At 41.0% G+C, this 19,503-nt stretch overlaps 1 protein-coding gene across 7 annotated transcripts in view; it reads left to right on the top strand.

Annotated features, from left to right (window-relative positions):
* Window positions 1–19,503, top strand: part of HDAC5 (histone deacetylase 5) — a 127,123-nt gene that overhangs the window by 97,468 nt on the left and 10,152 nt on the right. For all 7 annotated transcript variants that reach the window (XM_063300893.1, XM_063300890.1, XM_063300889.1 and 4 more), the window contains 11 exons: window positions 828–948; window positions 1,627–1,676; window positions 2,714–2,821; window positions 2,929–2,984; window positions 6,890–6,977; window positions 7,778–7,897; window positions 9,204–9,301; window positions 10,762–10,880; window positions 11,795–11,928; window positions 13,516–13,600; window positions 14,652–14,805. In XM_063300893.1, the coding sequence (XP_063156963.1) occupies window positions 828–948; window positions 1,627–1,676; window positions 2,714–2,821; window positions 2,929–2,984; window positions 6,890–6,977; window positions 7,778–7,897; window positions 9,204–9,301; window positions 10,762–10,880; window positions 11,795–11,928; window positions 13,516–13,600; window positions 14,652–14,805 (1,133 nt within the window). The remainder of the gene's footprint in view (window positions 1–827; window positions 949–1,626; window positions 1,677–2,713; window positions 2,822–2,928; window positions 2,985–6,889; window positions 6,978–7,777; window positions 7,898–9,203; window positions 9,302–10,761; window positions 10,881–11,794; window positions 11,929–13,515; window positions 13,601–14,651; window positions 14,806–19,503) is intronic.

Here is a 19,503-nt window from a genome sequence, read left to right as displayed (position 1 = left end):
CTTAGGTAGAACTCTAGTACTAAGAGATGAAAATATCTTTGCCTGAAGGCTTGGCTGCTGGCAGTCAAAAAAAATGCTGTACTTTGGCAAGTGGACCAGTGACCTGCCTTAGTACAAGACAGGTTTGTGTGAATGATCTTATAGGCTTTGCAGAGAAATATCACTAGGGTCATGCCGCTAACAAAGCACTTGTCAGGGGAAGGTGTCTTGCAAATACTTCAGAGCAAATTCTAGTGGGTCTACAAAGGAAATTATATTGCAGGGATGGGCAATGTTTTTGCCTGGAGGGGGCCACACATGTATTTGTGTGGTATGCCAGGGATCCTACTCAAAAAACAAAGCCTGACCAGGACAGAAAAGTGAAGCCAGAACAAAGAACCCATTTTTTTCCATAAAATCATTTAATATTGAACAATATTAAAGTGAACCTTGACTTTTGTCTTTGAAGGCAGGCACTGAGCTGATGAATTTCAGTTGCAACGTTGACATGGGCTCTGAGCCATTCATGAATGTTCTGGAGGTGAAGGGTGTGCGGTTGAAGGGTTGCCCACCACTCTTACCCCAAAATGAAATATGGAAAAGGCTGGGATGGAGAAAAGCTTGACTGCTAGGCCAAATTTAGAGATTTAGCTTGAAATATAAATAGACTGAAAATCACAAAACAAATAAACCTTACTACCAAAACATGGGCAGAGTATAAGACATCTCTGCTGGTAAATACAACTTGAGGCATGACCTGGTATCAAATTGAGTTCTTGTTCAAAATGCTTTCAAAATCCATATGCCAATTTTTCTTTGTAATGTTTTCACCCATTTTTTGTTACTAGAGGATCCGAGGCCGGAAGGCAACATTGGATGAGATCCAGGCTGTCCATTCAGAACATCACACGTTACTATATGGAACAAGCCCCTTGAACAGGCAAAAACTTGACAGCAAGAAATTACTAGGTAGAATGTCTAGCACTTTACATAATTCTCTCTCCATGATGCAGAATGTTGCTCTCCCCTACTTTTTTTTAAAAAACCTCAAACATGTACGAAATCTTGTTTTATCTGTGTATATGGTAAAGGCAGAAAATATGGGTTTAAACATAGGGAAGAGCAATCTGCTAGGCCTTCGTTTTAATACCAGAATGTCAGGCAAAGTCTATCTTCCTTTTTAAACTTCTGCATCAGATGGCAAACTTTTTGGTGGCAGGGGACTGTCCTTTCCAGCATTGGGAGGTGGGATGAGTGAGGCAGTGATGCAAAGCAAAGTGGGTGTGTTACACATAATGGGTAGAGTCTCATTTTTAGGGGGGTTAGTAGGATTTGGGGGTTTCTTTGATCTTTGCATGTTTAGACTATTTTAGAGCTTATGCTATAGTTACTGTGCATCTCCTTTTTCAAAATTGTGGGCAACTTATGACTTATAACCCACTGTAGGCCATAAAAAAAGAGGTAATGGAAGTACAAGTTGCCCAACTGAACCCTGTATTCATGGAAGATTAGAAATGTGTTCTTTCTATGGCAGTAGAAATAGACATGAAAAGTGTGAGTGAAATGGATTAATCTTATGTACAATGTAACTGGTATATGATATGTGGCATTCATGTCCTTTTCTCTTCTCCATTTCTCTTTTTGCAGGTCCCCTTACTCAGAAGATGTATGCTGTCCTCCCATGTGGTGGAATTGGGGTGCGTATACAGTTGCCAGGGAAATCAGATGGCAGGAAATGAATGCTTCTAACATTCTGGCTTAATACTTCATTTCTACTGTGTCATTTATTTCATCTCTGGGAATGGGGCTGTAATTCAATAGCAAGCAGATGCAATTTTCATCTGTGATGGGGCATGATCCCTGCTTGAAAGCCTGGAGAGCTGCAATACAAAACCAGGAGATTGAATTTGATATAAGATGGTTCCCTATGCTTATTGCATCTTCCCAATCTTTTCATATGTCCTCAAATATCTTTAACATCATATTTTTTGTTTCTTTGCTTCTTATATTCATTCTGCTTGCTATTGAATACCCACAAGAGTCCTATATAACACTGGGGGAGTTGTGGGGGGCTTCCTGAGAGCAGTAGACAAAGTGGTGAATGAGGCCTCAGCTGCATCTCTCATTTATTTCCATTTTTAAAGTCAAATTTATATCCTGCCTTTTATCCATACAGCACTTAAGGCAGCTTACAACAATTAAAAATACAAATTATAAAATGTGAAAATAAAAAACAGTGCGGTTAAAATTAGAGTAAAATTAAATGTCAGTATCATTAAATCAATTCTATTAACAATTTAAGAGCTTGGTGGAAAGGATGGATCTTTGCCACTTTCCTGAATCCTGTAAGAGGTGAGACCAAACTACCTCCTTAGGGAATGCACTCCACTTTAATCCTACATCCAGCTCTTAGCACCATGCATAGATAGGACAAAGTCTATGGGAGTGAGTGTGAGGTAGTGGTTAAGCTGTTGGCCTGGAAATGAGGAGATCTAGGTTCTTGTCCACCCTGAGCCACAGAACTCACTGGATGACTTTGGGTCAGTCACTTTCCCAACCCCAACCCTTGCAGGGCTATTGCCGTGGGAAATACAGAAGGAACAAGTACTATGTATGAATTCCTGAACAAAAGGCAGAATAGAAGTCAAAGAAGAAAATGATAGTCTACCTGGAAGGCTTTTCTCTTGGACACTTTAGCTTCTGCAACTCCTGCGATCTATAACTTTCACGGCAGGTTGACAGCGACACGGTGTGGAACGAGATGCACTCATCCAGTGCGGTCCGCATGGCTGTTGGCTGCTTGCTGGAGCTGGCCTTTAAAGTGGCATCAGGGGAGCTTAAGGTAAATTCTTCCCTGAACCCCTTGACAGAAAGTGCAATAAAAAAGGTTGTAACTAATCATAATGTAACAAACACATTAATAAAGATATTTAACTTTTTCATCCTTAGAATGGATTTGCTGTCATCCGACCACCAGGTCACCATGCAGAAGAGTCTACTGCTATGTAAGTGTATACTACAAAGGAGGAAAAAATATGTACGTTTAAATACTAAATGTACATTTAAATAATAAATGTTACATTTTCTAAAACAAATACTTTTGGGGAAGCGGGTTAAGGAAAGGTGCATTTTTAAAAGCTTGAAAGCCATTTTACGTACCTTCCTTTCAAATGAAATCCCATCTCCTCTTTCTTGAGTAGCATTGCATTGTTAGATTTATTTTATTTTATTTTATTAATCAAATTTAGCCACCACCCATCTTCCCCAAAAGAGGGACTCTGGGTGGTTTACAATAAAATCAAGCGCAAAATATAAACATTAAAATCTCATAAAACAGTTATTATAAAATACAGTAAATAAATAGAATCCAAGAAAGGTAGAAAATCCAGGCTGGTGGGAGGGCCTCTAGGGTGCGAGCCACTCCCAAGAATGGTTATTCACTTTCCTGCCCCAGGCGAGACAGCAGAACCAGGTCTTCAGGGCCTTCCAGAAGGTCAGGAGTGAGGGGGCCTGCCTTACCTCCAGGGGCAAGATATTCCAGAGGGCGGGGGTCACTACAGAGAAGGCCCGTTTCCTGGACCCTGCCAGATGAAATTCTCTTATGGATGGGGTCCGCAACGTGCCCTCTCTGGATGATCGGGTGGGGCGGGCCGATGTAATGGGGATGAGACGGTCCCTTAGGTAACCTGGACCCATGCCATGTAGGGCTTTAAAGTTGATAACCAACACCTTGAATTGGACTCGGAAGCAAACTGGCACCCAGTGCAGCTCACTGAGCAAGGGAGTAATGTGTGCTGATCTTGAGGCACCAAAAACTGTCCGCACAGCTGCATTTTGGACCAGCTGTAGCTTCCGGATACTCTTCAGGGGTAGCCCCATGTAGAGTGCATTGCAGTAGTCTATATGGGAGATAACCAGGGCGTGAGTGACTGTTCGGAGGGCTTCACGATCCAGGAACGGGCGTAACTGGCGCACAACCCGAAGTTGCGCAAAGGCCCTCCTGGCCACGACTGCCACCTGCTCTTTGAGCAGGAGTCGTGAGTCCAGGAGAATCCCCAGATTACGCACTGAGTGTGTCTGGGGCAGTGCAACCCCATCCAGAACTAAGGATGACAATTTCCTGGAAGATGAAGCACCATCAATCCACAGCCACTCCATCTTACCAGGGTTCAGTTGAAGCCTGTTGTTCCCCATCCAGACCCCCACAGCCCCCAGGCACTGAGAAAGGGCAGTCACTGCATCACTTACCTCACCCGGGATAGAGATGTATAATTGCATATCATCAGCACACTGATACATCATTTATATCAGTAACCCTAAATATGTCTAGAAAATGTAGTATTCCCAGAAGTTGGCATAAATTTGTCAAGAACAACTCTTGCCAGACAAATAACTCATTTTGAGTAACTTTGAGTAACTAAATTCCTTAAGAGATTGTGAGAATGCTATAGAAGTAATATATTAATTTTAGCAAAGCATTTGACAAAATATTTCATGATGCTCTGATTAATAAGCTTGCTGAATATGAGCTGGATAGCATGCCAATAAAGTGAATACATAGCTACCTTGAAAATCATGTTTTGAAGAGTGTTTCTCAATGGTTGAGGAGCAATTAAGATAATCAGAAGTTAGAAACTTATGAATAAACATGGAAGGAATTGTGAAAGGTATCTTTGCAAAAAGGCACTGAAGGGCAGTTGGTAGCACTCTTCAATTATCTGAAAGGATGTCACACAGAAGAAAGTTTAAACCCTCTGAATTTTCCAGAGTTTATACAATGGAGCCAATTACCCAGAGAAGCAGTGGGGTTCCATTCACTGGATATGTTCAAGTGGAGGATAAATAGCAATCTGTCAGAGATGCTTTAATTTGGATTTCTTTACTGAGCAGAGGATTAAACTCAATGGACTAAATGGCCTCTGATTCAACATGAGAAGCTAGTTATATGAGCAACTTAAATCTTACTGACTTAAATAGGAACTAAGTATAACTGTTTAGATTGGATCTAACCCAGCTGAAACATACGATTAACACACTGCAGATTTCAGGGTTTTAGTTGAAAGGATATGCATGAGTACCAGGCCTGCTACCTGTTGCCAGCCCCACTAGGTAGACCAGACCAGGAAATCAACTCCACAGGAAGGCTAAAACTACCTTTACTGAGATTAGCTATAATAACAAAATCTTGCAAGTCTGCTTTGCTGTACCTACTCCCCATTCTTATAGTCCAGTGAATCAGAGAGGCATCTGCCTGAGCCACTTCTGAATATTATCTCATTTCTCAGAACTTAAAAAAATGTTTCAACCCCTTTTACCTAGGTAATGGTTCTTGCATATTTCCATCAGTGCCATTTTCCTTACTGTCTACAACTGTGATATGCTATAACTGTCCCCAGTTTTCTTAATATTGCATGTGTAGTGTTCATGTTTGGGCTTCCCCCCTCCCCAATTTCACATATACAGCAGGTCCCCGGTTTAAGAATGTCCCAGTTTACAGACAACTCCTAGTTAAGAACAGACTGCCATAAAGACTGTTGTATTAAAAATTCGAGTTAAGTACAATGTTTCGGGTTAAATACACAATACTACTTTGCATAGTATTATGTTTAAGATGTTTTAGTGTATTTGGAAGTGTTTTTTAAGTGTTTTATATGCATAAAGATGTAAAATATATACTATATACTAAGACAAACGTTTGATTAACTGATGCTAAATAACCATTCCAACTTACATACAAATTTGACTTAAGGACAGACTTAGGAATGGAACTTGTTCTTAAACCGGGGACCTGTTGTACAATAATGGGGTCTGAGCTGTCTCTAACTAGGAAAAAGATCTTCAGGTCATAGTGGAAAGCACAGTGAAGATGTGACTTGGTGTGCAGCAGCTGTGAAAAATACAAATTCTATATCAGGGATCATTAGAATTTGTATATAAAAATACCAATATTACAATGTCTTGATAAAATTCTATAATATACAGTATCTGCATCTGGAGTTCTGGCTGCCACACTTGAAAAATAGAGTATTATAGAGTTGGAAGAAGTACAGAAGAAGACCATCAAAATAGTTTTTAAATAATAACTACATACACATCAGATACAAAGAAAGTCAAGATTTCTTGAAGCATATTAAGGAGCAACACATTTATTATGGCATAAGCTTCTATAGGCAGTGTCCATTTGATTAGTGAAATAGGCTGCACACTTGGTCCATGAGAATATGCCATTTTATCTTTTTGTTGTTACAAGAGTTGGTTTTGCTACAACAGATTAATAGGACTTCCAGTCTGAAAACAGTAAGCATATAAGCATCAAATACCTGTGATGGAGGGCACTTATCAATAATTATTTGTTCTATCTTTATTTCAAATTCCTCAAGAGTGTACAGCTGGCATCACTCAAAATATTGAATCACATTACAGGATTTTAAAAAAAGGGATTGGCCTTTATTTCTGGTTCTGTCCCCTGATTAAAATAGGAAATTGATGGATTTGTAAAAGGTAATTAGGTTAGAAAATTCATTTTCATAGCATACTATGGTGCCTTTTAGTATAAGTAGCATTTTTAAAGGTCAGATAAGAATAGATGCCACTTGGTACCAAACTGAAGCATTTATTCATTTTTTCCTTTATTTAGTGGCTGGAGCATTCTAGGGTTTTAGGCAAGCCTTTATCCCAGCACTAATTGGAGAGATGAGATATTGAATCTAGTACCTTCTAGAATCATCTTACATCGGACAGATGCTCTACCAATGAGCATGACCTTCTCCATGAAATCTGGCTGCCTGTTGTAATGGAGAGTGTTGAGCTTAAGGGGGCCATATTCTGGTACAGTATATCAGTTCTTATGCTGCTCATGTGTCATCTGCCCTGGTCCAATAATGCCGTTCTTCTTTTTCATTTCGTTTAGGGGTTTCTGCTTCTTCAACTCTGTTGCCATTGCTGCTAAGCTTCTACAACAAAAACTTGCCGTCAGTAAAATCCTCATTGTGGATTGGGTAAGGCTTTTTTTTTTAACTTTTAATGTTTATCCCGCCATTATTATTATTATTATTATTATTATTATTATTATTATTATTATTATTATTATTATTTATAACTCAAGGTGGCAAACATACCTAATATGCCTTCCTCCTCCTATTTTCCCCACAACAACAACCCTGTGAGGTGAGTTGGGCTGAGAGAGAGTGACTGGCCCAAGGTCACCCAGCCGGCTTTCATGCCTAAGGCGGAACTAGAACTCACAGCCTCCTGATTTCTAGCCCAGCACCTTCACCACTAGGCCAAACTGGTTTTTTCTCTTTCTGTTTCAGTGGTCACTTACTGTCTTAATAAGATTTGGCTTTAGGCTCTTTGTCCTCTCTCATGGATTTCTTCTGAAGCTCTTCCAACATCATCTTCCAATGTCCTCCTTGAATACTATCTCTATCCTGAATTGGGCCTTGGCATCAGCACCTTTTTCAGATGCTCAGATTCATCATACAGTTATTTTAAAAGAGTGAGATACGGTGCCTAATATTTAGCACACTTCTGTGAGAACATCAGAATAATCTTGTGTGGGAATGTTAAACTCTTGTGAGATTTTGGCATTCATGTCTGAACTCTTGCAAGTTATCACGTGAAAATACCAAAATCTTGTGAGATTTGGTGATTTTGTGAGTTTACAAAGGTGCATTTTTTAAAAAAGCAATGTCCGCCAATATAATTGAAGAGAGCTGTGTGTGCCTTGGTGCCTGCATGCACCATGTTGCTGACCCCAAGCTAACTCGTCTACTTATGTTCTACTTTGTGCTGGCAGGATATCCATCACGGCAATGGTACCCAGCAGGCATTCTACAGTGATCCCAGTGTGCTCTACATCTCCCTCCATCGCTATGACAATGGCAATTTCTTCCCAGGCAGTGGAGCTCCTGAAGAGGTATGTGTGCTCCTTTATTTTCTTGAATCTGATTGTAGAACAAGAGATGCTGAAGCTGGAACCAGCTTGGAATCTGTAGGTAAAAACTGAATTATTTTTTAAATCCCAAAGTGTACCAGAAATACGAGGGGAGAGATAAAACTCCACCTTGAATTGGGTGCCAACTGCTTGCTTCAGCAGAAAAAGAAAGAAAGAAAGAAAAAAAACAGGGAGGAAAGAGAAGTAGGTATGTAGTGAAAAAATTCTGTTGGAACTAGCAAGGAGGGCCCTCTGTATTCACACTATGTGGCTTTGTAGTGGATAGAAGAATTGTGGAAAGAATCAGAAGAGGCTTGTCCAGCAGAAAGTTTGAATCTCAAGAAAGAGAAGAATGAAGTCATTGATTAGTCTCTTGTTATGAAGAAGCCATAGCCTTTGCAGTCCAAATGGAGCTTGGGAAGGAGGATGGCAGGCAGTTCTCGGCTGACTTTCTGAGAGGGTGGTATTTCCAGAATTAATTCTGATAGGAGACAGATCTGCCATGCATTTCTTTACAAGCAAAAAAATGAGGATGATCCTCCAAAACAGACTCTGTCACAGCATAAACATAATTCATGAAGTTTGTCGACATTGGTCTCAATTATTTTGCATCTCTGACATTATATACTAAAAAAAGAAATCCCTTCTCACCCCTATGGGTGGTATGTGTCTTCCTCAACCTCGGATCCTCTACCAGAGGCCTGGGAGTTTGAGGGTTCTGTGCAGTATCTTAGCTGTTCCTAGCATTGTACTCTTCTGGATATACTATATCCAGAAGATGTATGAGGGGCAAGGGGGGTGGGTGGGAGAGAGAGGTGTGTACAGAAAAAGTAGATGTTTGAAAGATTGTGTACCAAAAACCCCCTGTTACATTTAAGAAAATTACATACAAAATGTATTTTGGGGAACAGTATCTACAAAAATATGTATATTTGACAAAGTTCTGAGTGAATTGCAAACATTTGAGGTATTTTCCTTTAAAAAATAGTTTATTTAAAATGTGCCCTAACTGTTCAATACTTAAATGCATGTAACATTGACCCAAACCAAATTCATACTAATCTGTACATCCTTTATACTAATCTCTTTACCCGCTGCTGTACTTTGAGATTAATGAGCAATTCCCAGCAGATGTCCTGCTCATTGCTACCCACTAGAATCCAGTAACATGCAGCATCCTCTCTGGGATTTATACCTATATACCTTTCCTTCCCCATTTTGGCAGCTCTCTGAATGGTAAACCCTGTGGCTGAGGGCTTTTGTTATCCATGAGGTTTCTTTCTTTCAGGTTGGCAATGGGATGGGTGTAGGTTACAATGTAAACATTGCCTGGACTGGTGGAGTGGATCCCCCTATTGGTGATGTGGAATATCTGACGGCCTTCAGGTAGGGTTGCTATCCACAGCAAATAAGAATGCGCAATGCTCTATGGCCCAACAAGGAATGTTTTGATAAGCCCCAGAACATTCTGTTTTTCTCCTGGAATGTGCCAATCTGGTCATTCCAAGTGGTGGCTCTTGTCATTTTTGGAAATGATTATTCTGGAACAGGAACTGATTCATGATATTTCAGACACAGTTCAGCCCCAGGGACAGGGTTTGGGGCAGTTAGGTTGTCACTGATTTCAATGAGTAGAGGTTATACTCCCTAGGATTTTTTTTAATGATCATTTTGGTGAATTAAATCTAAAGACTTAAGACTTATGCACTTTTTGATGTATTTGTTTTCTGCTGAAAAGTGATGGGAAATTCCACATTCACTTTTCAGCAATTTGCTGCTAAAAGTCAGTGTTACAGGTTGTGGCTCTGCAGGCCACAAAAGAAAGTTTGTGAATTCCCATGATTTCCCTCCCCTCCTTTCCAGCTACAGTATATGAAAGAGTCTGGGGAGATTGGCCTTGGACACAGCTTCAGTTGTCCCAGCCTCTAGAGGGAATTTTGCATAAATCCCTTGTAAGCTGTTGTGAGGTAAACAAAGTAAATGTTACATGATGACAATAGAGTCATAATCCTGTCAAATTTATTTCTTCCCCTGTCTCTTAGTAAAGGCCTCTGTGGCGACACTTCCAGGAGGCAAAATTGTCTTAGGGACCTCAAACAACTGGATAGTCTCCTAATGAGATGAAAATAAGCTGGCCCTCCTTCCCACTTCAGCTCTGGCAATGGGACAATTTTTTCACTATGTTTGAAGACCACTGCAGTAGGGGACCTAAGACAGGTGGTGTGTCCCACAGCTCTTCCTACTCTGTTCTGCTGCCACTTCTTAGCCTTTGATGCTTGAGATGACCACTTTGGCCTAATGGAATTGCTGGCCTTGTAAAGATTTTATAACTTTTTTTTTTTGGTGGACCACTGTTTTCATTCAAGAAAGCTTGTTTTATGCCATGAAAGGTGTTTCAGAGCTTACAAGATTTGCTTGTTAGTTTTGCTTCAACAGACTAACATAGATCCCACTCCAGAAATTGTTTAATACGATTAGGAGGAACCTTCTGATATCCCCTGATCGTTCCCCATCTCTGACTTGCGTAACCTGTAGTAGCCTTCCTCAACCCAGTTCTCTCTAGTTGTGTTGGATTACAAGCCTTATAATTTCTAGCAATCGTGGCCAAAAGGCAGGCTGATAATGTACTGTGGAAGTTACAGTTCTGAATGGCCAAGTTGAAGAAGGCTTGTCTACAGATATGTGGCTCAGTTTAGTAAGTGCAGTGGAGGAAGTTACAAAGACTCAGATGGGAAGGCTGAAATGGCTGGAATTTTCCTGATCCATACATTGCAGTTGATCCAGTGTTAATGCTGTCCTATCTCCTCTTTCTAAGAGAAATCTGAGAGCTATTTTGTGTCCTCCAGGACTGTGGTGATGCCTATAGCCCACGAGTTCTCCCCAGATATGGTCCTTGTTTCTGCTGGCTTCGATGCTGTTGAGGGACACTTGTCCCCGTTGGGTGGATATTCCGTCACAGCCAAATGTGAGTGTGAGGAATGTGGGGGAGGGTCCCTTCCCAGTATAAAAATAGAGCAAACTATTCAGAGACTAGTGGGGAAAGGTGTGAAATAGGACTGTACTCCAGCTCAGTACTGTTGGGTATTGTCCACTGGTATACACCAAAACAACTATTTTGGATATGCTTTTATCTTGATATTTTTATTGTTTTGTTTTGAAGATTGCCTCTAATGATAGCCTATTGGTAGGCTACAGTGCCATAGGGCTTACTACTAAATTCTATGTTTTTTTTCCTTCACCATTTATGTATATACTTTTCCTAGGTTCCATTTTTATTTTTTTATTTTTTGCAACCCAAGACTTCTTTTCTTCTAGTGTTTTCTTCCAACAGAAGAACAGCTTTACCTCCTGGGAGAAACCATATATATTTATAGTGGTACAAATAATATGACATAAATTGTGATACTGACATTGATATCCCAATTAGCTTCCACTGTGAAGCTCAAAGTAGTTTGCTTAAGATTTCCAGTATTTAATTGCCAGTGCAAAGAAAAGCTTGTATACTCTGCTACTGAGCTATAGTCCGTCCATGCGTTTTGATGCTGCTACAATAGTTGGAGGTGCAGCTCTTTTTATTTCTGATGATTTCTCCATGGAGATCATTTATCTCTACCTCCTTGATCTTTTGAGGTGTATGTCTCATGCAAACATTATTAAAACAGAGCACAGACAGTCCTGGGTAGTGGCTTAGAGACTGTTTACCCTACTTCCAAGCTGTAAACAGCTTGATCACTGTTTTCTTAAATGCTGAGGATATTGTTTTACACCCACAACAGACACCCATGACTTCCTTCAATTTCTAGCAGAGAGAGAAGATGGAGAGCGATGTGAAATCTAAAGCACAAAACACTAATTCATGTTTCCTTCTTGGTCATGTAGGTTTTGGGCACCTGACCAAACAACTGATGAAACTGGCAGATGGGCGTGTTGTCTTAGCATTGGAAGGTGGTCATGACCTGACTGCCATCTGTGATGCCTCTGAAGCCTGTGTCTCTGCCTTGCTTGGCCTTGAGGTGAGTACAGGTAGTCCGTAAAGGTAGGTCCTGGGAAAGTCTCAATCGGGCTTGGAATGGAAACCTCAAAAGATTCTAGGCGATGGTTGGCTGTGATTTTATCCATGCTTTTGCAAAGACGACTGGCTAGAGCTAGATGGGAAAGATGAATAAAAGCATAACTGCCCTGACACATTAATGCATGTCAGTCTCTGATTAAGAATACATTTTAAAATTTAACTATTTAATTTATAGCCCATCTTTCTATTCAAGCAAATGCTCAAGGTAGCTAAAATTATTTCAATAAATAGTAATTTAAAAGTATTAAAATCGAGACAAAAATTAATCACTTTTTAAAGCCTCGCAAAAGAGCAACATCTTTACAAATATTCTAAACACAGAGTGAGGCCCAAATATAGGCTCTCTCCTGTGTGTCAGCTAAATGAGCCTCTAATAGGGTATCTTAAAAAGGAGTCTCCTGTAGGAAGTAACAGGTCCATGACAGGAACACAATCACTCAACTGACTATTGACCTCTTCAGTGGTGTCTGTGCAAGGCTCATCCTGAATTTGACAACATATCTATTTTCCATTATGGAAAATGGAGCAATATAAATAGGAAGGTCTCTTATAGTCAGAATTATGGAAGAAAAGGAAGGGAAGGGAAAGAGTTGTGAACACAGGTAGATGGGAAAATGTAGATCTACAGTATTTTAGATTGATGTGCAGAGTTTATGAGATGTTAGCATAAAAATGTTAAGTTTCTAGAAACACGGAAGCTATGGGGGGAAATGGCAATGTTAAAGCAAATATACACAACATTTATTTTCTTATGATATCTAATATATTTTACTGCTTTAATAGTCCAAGATTCTTCATTCATAAGTAGCATCTAAAACTGTATGACTTGGCATTTGGCCTGCCTGCCTGTCTGTCTATCTATCTGTCTAATTTATCCCCACCCATCTCCTCCCATTGGAGGACTCTGGGCAGTTTACAACAATCGATTAAAACCATCACAATAATACAAAAAGTAAAATACAGTAAAAAAAATAATAGAAATATAAATAAAAAATAAAGAATAAAATATACATTTATAACATGTATGAAACAATATGGTTTGTTTATTTAGACATTTTTCTAGTCCACTGTTTAGAATGCAAATACTCCTAAGAGTGTTTAATTTTTCCTTGGTAAATCTGACCATGATTTTCAGCTGCAAAATAATAAAGGCTTAGTGAACTGTGTATATATACCAATACTAGAGGCAGAGCACAAAGAGACATGCAGACTGCTACATTTAACCACAGGTGCCTTATTACTGAAAATCAGAGAATTAAGAAAAAAAATAGAAATAGAAAAAACAAATGTTGTAAATCCAACATAAATAGAAACACAGTTCATATATTCACAACATTAAGTGGATGGAATGGTACTTGAAGGCTTTGTGGGAAATGGAAGTAGAATTTGTTCTGGCATTTTTGTTGCCATTTCCTCAATCATTTTCAACCCCCCCCCCTTTCTTGTGTGCCTCTTTATTTGAACTATCTTTCCTTTCTAGCCAGATGTGAAATCAAGAAACTAAACTCTTGAGTTTCCTTTGTTGCAGTTGGAACAGCTGGATCAAGCTCTGTTGCAACAAAAACCCAATGCAAATGCCATAGCCACATTGGAGAATGTAATTGAAATCCAGAGTAAGTTTTTGGGGCATGGGCTTGGTGTTTGATGTTGCATTTTCTCATGGAAAAAAAAAAGATATTTGTTGAAGAAAAGCTTGAATCAGTGATATATTTGACATCCAGGATAGGGTTATTGCTGTATAGTATAAAGCAGTGTTTCTCAACCTTGGCAGCTTTAAGGTGTGTGGACTTCAATTCCCAGAATTCTCTAGCCAGCATGCTGGTATAAAGAGCAGGGGTTGGCACCATCATGCTGATAAGAGCCAGGTTTCCACTTATACCCAACATGACATCTGCAACATCCTCAAATAATCTAAAATTAATGTTGCAAAATTTGCTGGTGATCTGAAATAAAAAACTTCAACATCTCACCATACTTGGGGTTTGGAGAGGGCGGGCGAGGGGGGTTTAAGTTGGACCGGGATGCTGACCCCGATTCAGAGCCATAAAATTTAGGATTCAAACATGACTTACAGGCCAGTTCAGTTGTCCAGAATCACCAGCTACAGTAGCCCAAACAAATGGCCTTCCAGCATCTGCTTAAAATACCAGAGAAGGAGAGCCCGTTACCTTCTGAGACAGTAGTTTAGATGTTTCTATGTTTCTCCTAATTTTAGCACAAATCCTCTTGCTTGCACTTTCCACCCAGTTGTCCTAGTCCTGCCCTCTGACTTATCAGGTTTGTTCTGCCACCTGCCCAACAACCTTTAGATGCTAGAAGAGAGCACCCCTGAAATTTCTCTTCTGTAAGCTACACTTAACTGGCTAATTCTAACTTTCTGGTTCTTCTCAAGACATGTTGGAAATGCTACTCATTTATTTTAATTAATTTGTTTAGACATGATTACAGCAAGTGATTGATTATAGGCATGATTATAGCAAGAGGTGTTCCAAATAAAGACTTTATTACGGTCATTGATCAGAAAGAAGTAAGGTGTCACGTTAGTGGTTTCATTGACAATATGATGGTTTGGGAAAGGAAGAAAGGTAGATGTCCTGGAGGAAGCTCCAAAACTTCAACGAAGTACTGGCATTTCTAGCCTAATGCTTTGCACTTGTATCACAGGCAAACACTGGAATTCGGTGAAAAGTTCTACAGCAATTGTTGGCTGCTCTTTGCTGGAGGCACAGAAGGGTGAGGCAGAAGAAGCAGAGACAGTCAATGCCATGGCATCACTGTCAGTGGACACAGAGCAGGGAAAAGCAGACTGTGGTGTCCGGTAGGTTGCTTTTGGGAGATGACAAGTGTCTGTTTGTGAGGGTTTTGATTGAGGTCTGATCTGCCTGACCAGGTTGCCCCAGCAACGTGTGTGCCACTATTTCTTGAGGGTAGGAATATACAACATCTATGCACCCTGATCCATCAGGAAGACAACACTGCCTGTCTTTTCTTGCTTTGCATCAACCAAATGTTTTCTGACTTGTCTTGGCACAAGAGTTGCTATCTGGTGCACTTGGTGTGCTTCATTTTATTGTAGGCAAATGCCTCCATTCCAGTTGACTACCATGCACTGTGGCAGGAATGTCCCCTCCCCTCCAGCTTTAACCAGCTGAAGCAGAGAAAAGTATGGTTATTTCTCCTTCTATCTCAAGTGACAGCAATAATGGTCAAACTGTGGGGTTTTTTCCTTTCCCCCCCCCCTTTTTCTTTTTCACTGGTCCACCGGTGGCTGCATCAGTTGGGATCAAGTATGAGGGGTAGTCAGTGGAGGGGGGCTCATACAAAAGGTTTATCAACAGAAATCACATACCGTCAAAGACTCACCCATGGAAAGGAAAGTGATTAGCGCTTGCTTTCCTGGCATGGGTGGGAGTGATAAAGAAGCATAGGCATGTACCAATTTGGCCATGATAAGCACAGCGCAGACAGACCAGGCCATCACCATGGCCAGAATAGAAGAAGGGGTTGAAGTCTGGAAAAGGTCTTTGTTTCCAGCTGGTTTACGCACAGGAATCAAACAGCGTAAGGCTGTGATGGAGCTTGGACACAAGGGAGTAGAGAGTGCATTCCAGGCAGATAAACGTTCCCATAGCTTGCATAGTTTGGAGAGGGTGGGGGCGGGGGCTGAGGAAGAAACACTATCACTGCCCTAGATTCCCAAGAGTATTTTTCCCTTTAGCTCAGTTAAGGAATCTTTAGCCTGGCAAGATTCTGCGTATGGTAGAAACAATAAAATGAACTAGATTTGCATTTCCGACTCAGCTTGGTTTCTTTACCAATTGCCCCTGACAAAGGCTACAGCTTGGAAAAGCCCCTAGTCTCTGAGCTGAACCAATGCTCTCTGGTCAGGTCTACTATTTTGCGTGTTTATAATATTTTCTAAATCTTCATCTCCTTTCTCACCTTGAATATGTGGAAGCTATCCTGCAACTACTTTAGAATGTACTAAGATTATAGATTTTTAAAGATATTTTTATTCTACCTTTATTATTTTTTATAAATAACTCAAGGCGGGGAACATACCTAATACTACTTCTTCCTCCTATTTTCCCAACAACAACCCTGTGAGGTGAGTTGGTTGTAATTCATTGGATCCTATCAACCAACATTTATTATAATCATTAATCTCACAAAAGAAATATGTCAGACAAAAAAATTATTAAAATTATGCCTAAACATTGTAAGAATACAGTTGGCACAGTAACTTCAAGTACAACAATCAGGCTGTTATGTGAACCTGTCATCATACAGCCAATTTGATAGGCTGTAGTGAAAACACAACTCTTTCTGCCTATCTGTGTACTGATAGGAAGGAAGGAAGGAAAATGCAGATAAAATTCTGCAGTCCTACCTGTAACATTGGCTAAAGGGGGAGCATGAGTTCCAGATGGAAATCCTTATAATAGGAACAAAAAGCAACATATGATCACTGTCTCTTTTTCCCCTAAATTCACCTGGCATCCTTGGCTGCTGTCAAAAGCCAAGCATTTCAGCAAGCCACTGCCCCCAATAGCTGCTCAGAGCCCAGCTCAGTATCAGTGCGCTTCTCTGATGTCAGCCCTTTCATTTGCTCATCTCCCCAGATCCAGGCTTACTAAGCAGTAGCAGGTAGATGGTGGTAGCTATTTAAACATTCCCAGCATGTTTCAGAATTCAAGAATATAGACATTTATGTCTTTATTTATTATGCTCCCATTTAAAAAAAAATGAGTTAGTGGTTTATAGCCATAAAAATACAAAATTAAACTATAACATCATAAAACCATAACAAGTAAATCAGATAATTGAACAAATAACAAGACCCTCTGAGGTGAGGGTGTTGCATTGTTAAACTCCCAAAGCCTATGAAATAGCCTCTTAATTGACAGGAGGATAGTAGCCATCAGGATCTTGGAGTGGCAGGGGAGTTATTCCAAAGGAGAGGAGCAATCTCTGAAGAATGCCTGCCTCCATGTCCCATTTCAATCTTACATGAGTAGGGGACCTAAAGCATCTCCTACCAGGTTGAACACAACAGACAGTTATATTCCATTCAGAGAGATAGTCTTGAAGGTACTCAGGAGCCAGCATTTTGAATTACTCTCAGAAACCAATTGGTGGCCAATGCAGCATTCACAGAATTGGTGTCACATGGCTGGGGCAATTCCCATCCACCATCACAGGGGAAGCCAGATTCTGTACCAACTGCAGTTTCTAGTGAGTCTTCAGATGCAACCTGATGAACAGTGCATGTGAACTCAAGACAACCCCCAAGTTGTGGATCTGTTTCTTCAGGGGAGTGCCAGCACAGGCTCTAACAGAGAGCCAGATTGTTTTCAGACAAGCAGTAGCTCCATCTTACTAGGATTCAGTTTTAATTTGTTCATCCTCTTCAGTCGCCCTCAGCCTCCAGGCACCAGTCAGGATTTGTACTGTTCCTCGAGCCTGGCCAAGGATAAACAGGAATCATCATTATATTATACTTTTGATGCCTAATCACAACCTATAGATATATTCTCTCAGTGACTTCTGGTGGGGACCAATGGAAGCTTAGCTGTTTTTTTCCGCTGTCTGTGGACTGACCTGTTAGAGCGGCATTTTTTCTTGGGCTCAGGCAGGCTTCCTTGGAGCTCAGAAGCATTCTCCGGATTAAGGAGAACCCCAGGAATAACCTCATGTGTTCTCCAGATAGCTGGTCAAAGCCGGAAGACTGCAAAACGGCGTCTCACGATCAACTGGTAAGCGATCAGCTGGGAGGCAGGGCCGTCTTTGTCCTGGTCAGACTTAGAGGCGGCCAGGCAGGTTAACTATCAAAAATACTCTTTATTAATTATTTACAATAAATAAGTCCTTAAAATCAAGAAGGAACTGGTTTCAATCAGGACCAACTAGGCAGCAACAATGAAACCAGCAAGATTGCAGAAGTTGGCAGCAAGGCAGTAGAGTAAGATTCTGTGAAGGAGGCTGGAAGGCTGAGAGAAGCTGGAGCACATGGCGCTACTGGTACTGGAATCGATTGACCTTGAACTGGAACACCACTCGAACTAAGCATGACCGAACTGGACTGGACTCGATGACTTGGGCTGGACTGCATACTTGGAACTGGAGACTCAGAACAAGGCTGAAAACTCAAGGCAAGGCTAGGCTTGGCTGGAGGCACTGGACTAGGCTGGATACTCTGGACTAAGAACTCAGAGCAAGGCTGAGGACTAGGAGCAAGGCTAGACTTGGCTGAAGACTCTGGACTAGACTGGATACTTGGAACTAGGAACTCGGAGCAAGGCTGAGGACTAGGAGCAAGGCTAGACTCGGCTGAAGACTCTGGGCTAGGCAAGAGACTTGAGGCACGGCAGAACTGGACCACAGATTCCAGACAAGGTTGCAAATCTGATGCACAACAAGATAGCTATGAAACTCCTGAACAAAGTTGAGCAACCAAAGTGTGGCTGAGCTGGACCAGAGATCCACAGCAAGACTGGAGGTCAAGGGCACACTGAGTCCGTACTGGAGACCTGGAACTAAGCTGTGAGCTAGAAGCATTGCCAGGCTGCACCAAAAGCTCAAGGCAAGGCTGCAGACATAAGGCACGATGAGACTGAACCGGAGACTCTGGACATGGCTGGAACCTTGAAACAGGATGGGAAGCACGCCTGGAACGCATACCAGGTGACCGCGAAGGTCCGAGGTTGGATGCGAGACTGGGATTGCTGGGCTTGGCGAGAAGATCCTTGGTAGCAGCAGACGCAGGATTCAAGTCCTCTTCGGTGGAGAATACTGGCGCTGATCCCTCTTCGTTAACAGATGTCTCCAACACTGGTAAGGACTCTTCTGTGGAAGCTGCAGGCTTGTAGGATCAGTTGTCTCCAGCAGCTTGCTCTTTGCGTGTCTGCCTTTTATGCCAATCCTTCGTGCACCTGGACCCTTCTGCTGCCAGTCGGGCTACCTTCTCCTTCACTTTTCTTCCCGCCGTTGGCACATGCTGATTGGAGGATTCAAATCCTCCTCCGAATATTGGCCAATCAGTGCCTGTAACCCTTCCAATGCTGCTGACTCATCTCTGGGTTTCGCTTTCCTGGTTTCAGCCCAGTAAGTTTCTATTTCCTCCTCTGCCTCAGAAAGAGTTTTGTTTTCTGAGTCAGAGGCTGGCTGGATTCTCACAATCTTCTTCCCAAGCCACTCTGAAGCCAAAACAGACCTTAAAGCTGCCCACCCAATTTCTATAGCACCAAGGTTTTTTTGTTTGAATTTTACCAAAGAGAGGCTTTCTACAACAAAGAAATGTGGAATCTCTTGGTGACTCTCGTTATTTTTGAAAATTATTAACTTGGTAATTGGGCTTTTTATATATAATTTGTTAAATTGAGATTTAAAGGATTTTTTATTTATTTTTATTTATCAAATTTGTGATAAATATGTGTTTTGTTTTGCTTTTGTCCTAACAGTCAGGAACCACGCTGAGACAAGGAATAGGTCTCTAGTACTTTATTACTGCTACATT

This window comes from Candoia aspera, chromosome 4 (genome assembly GCF_035149785.1).
Source record: "Candoia aspera isolate rCanAsp1 chromosome 4, rCanAsp1.hap2, whole genome shotgun sequence".
Lineage (NCBI taxonomy): Eukaryota > Metazoa > Chordata > Lepidosauria > Squamata > Boidae > Candoia > Candoia aspera.
This window is presented reverse-complemented; position numbering and strand designations above follow the sequence as displayed.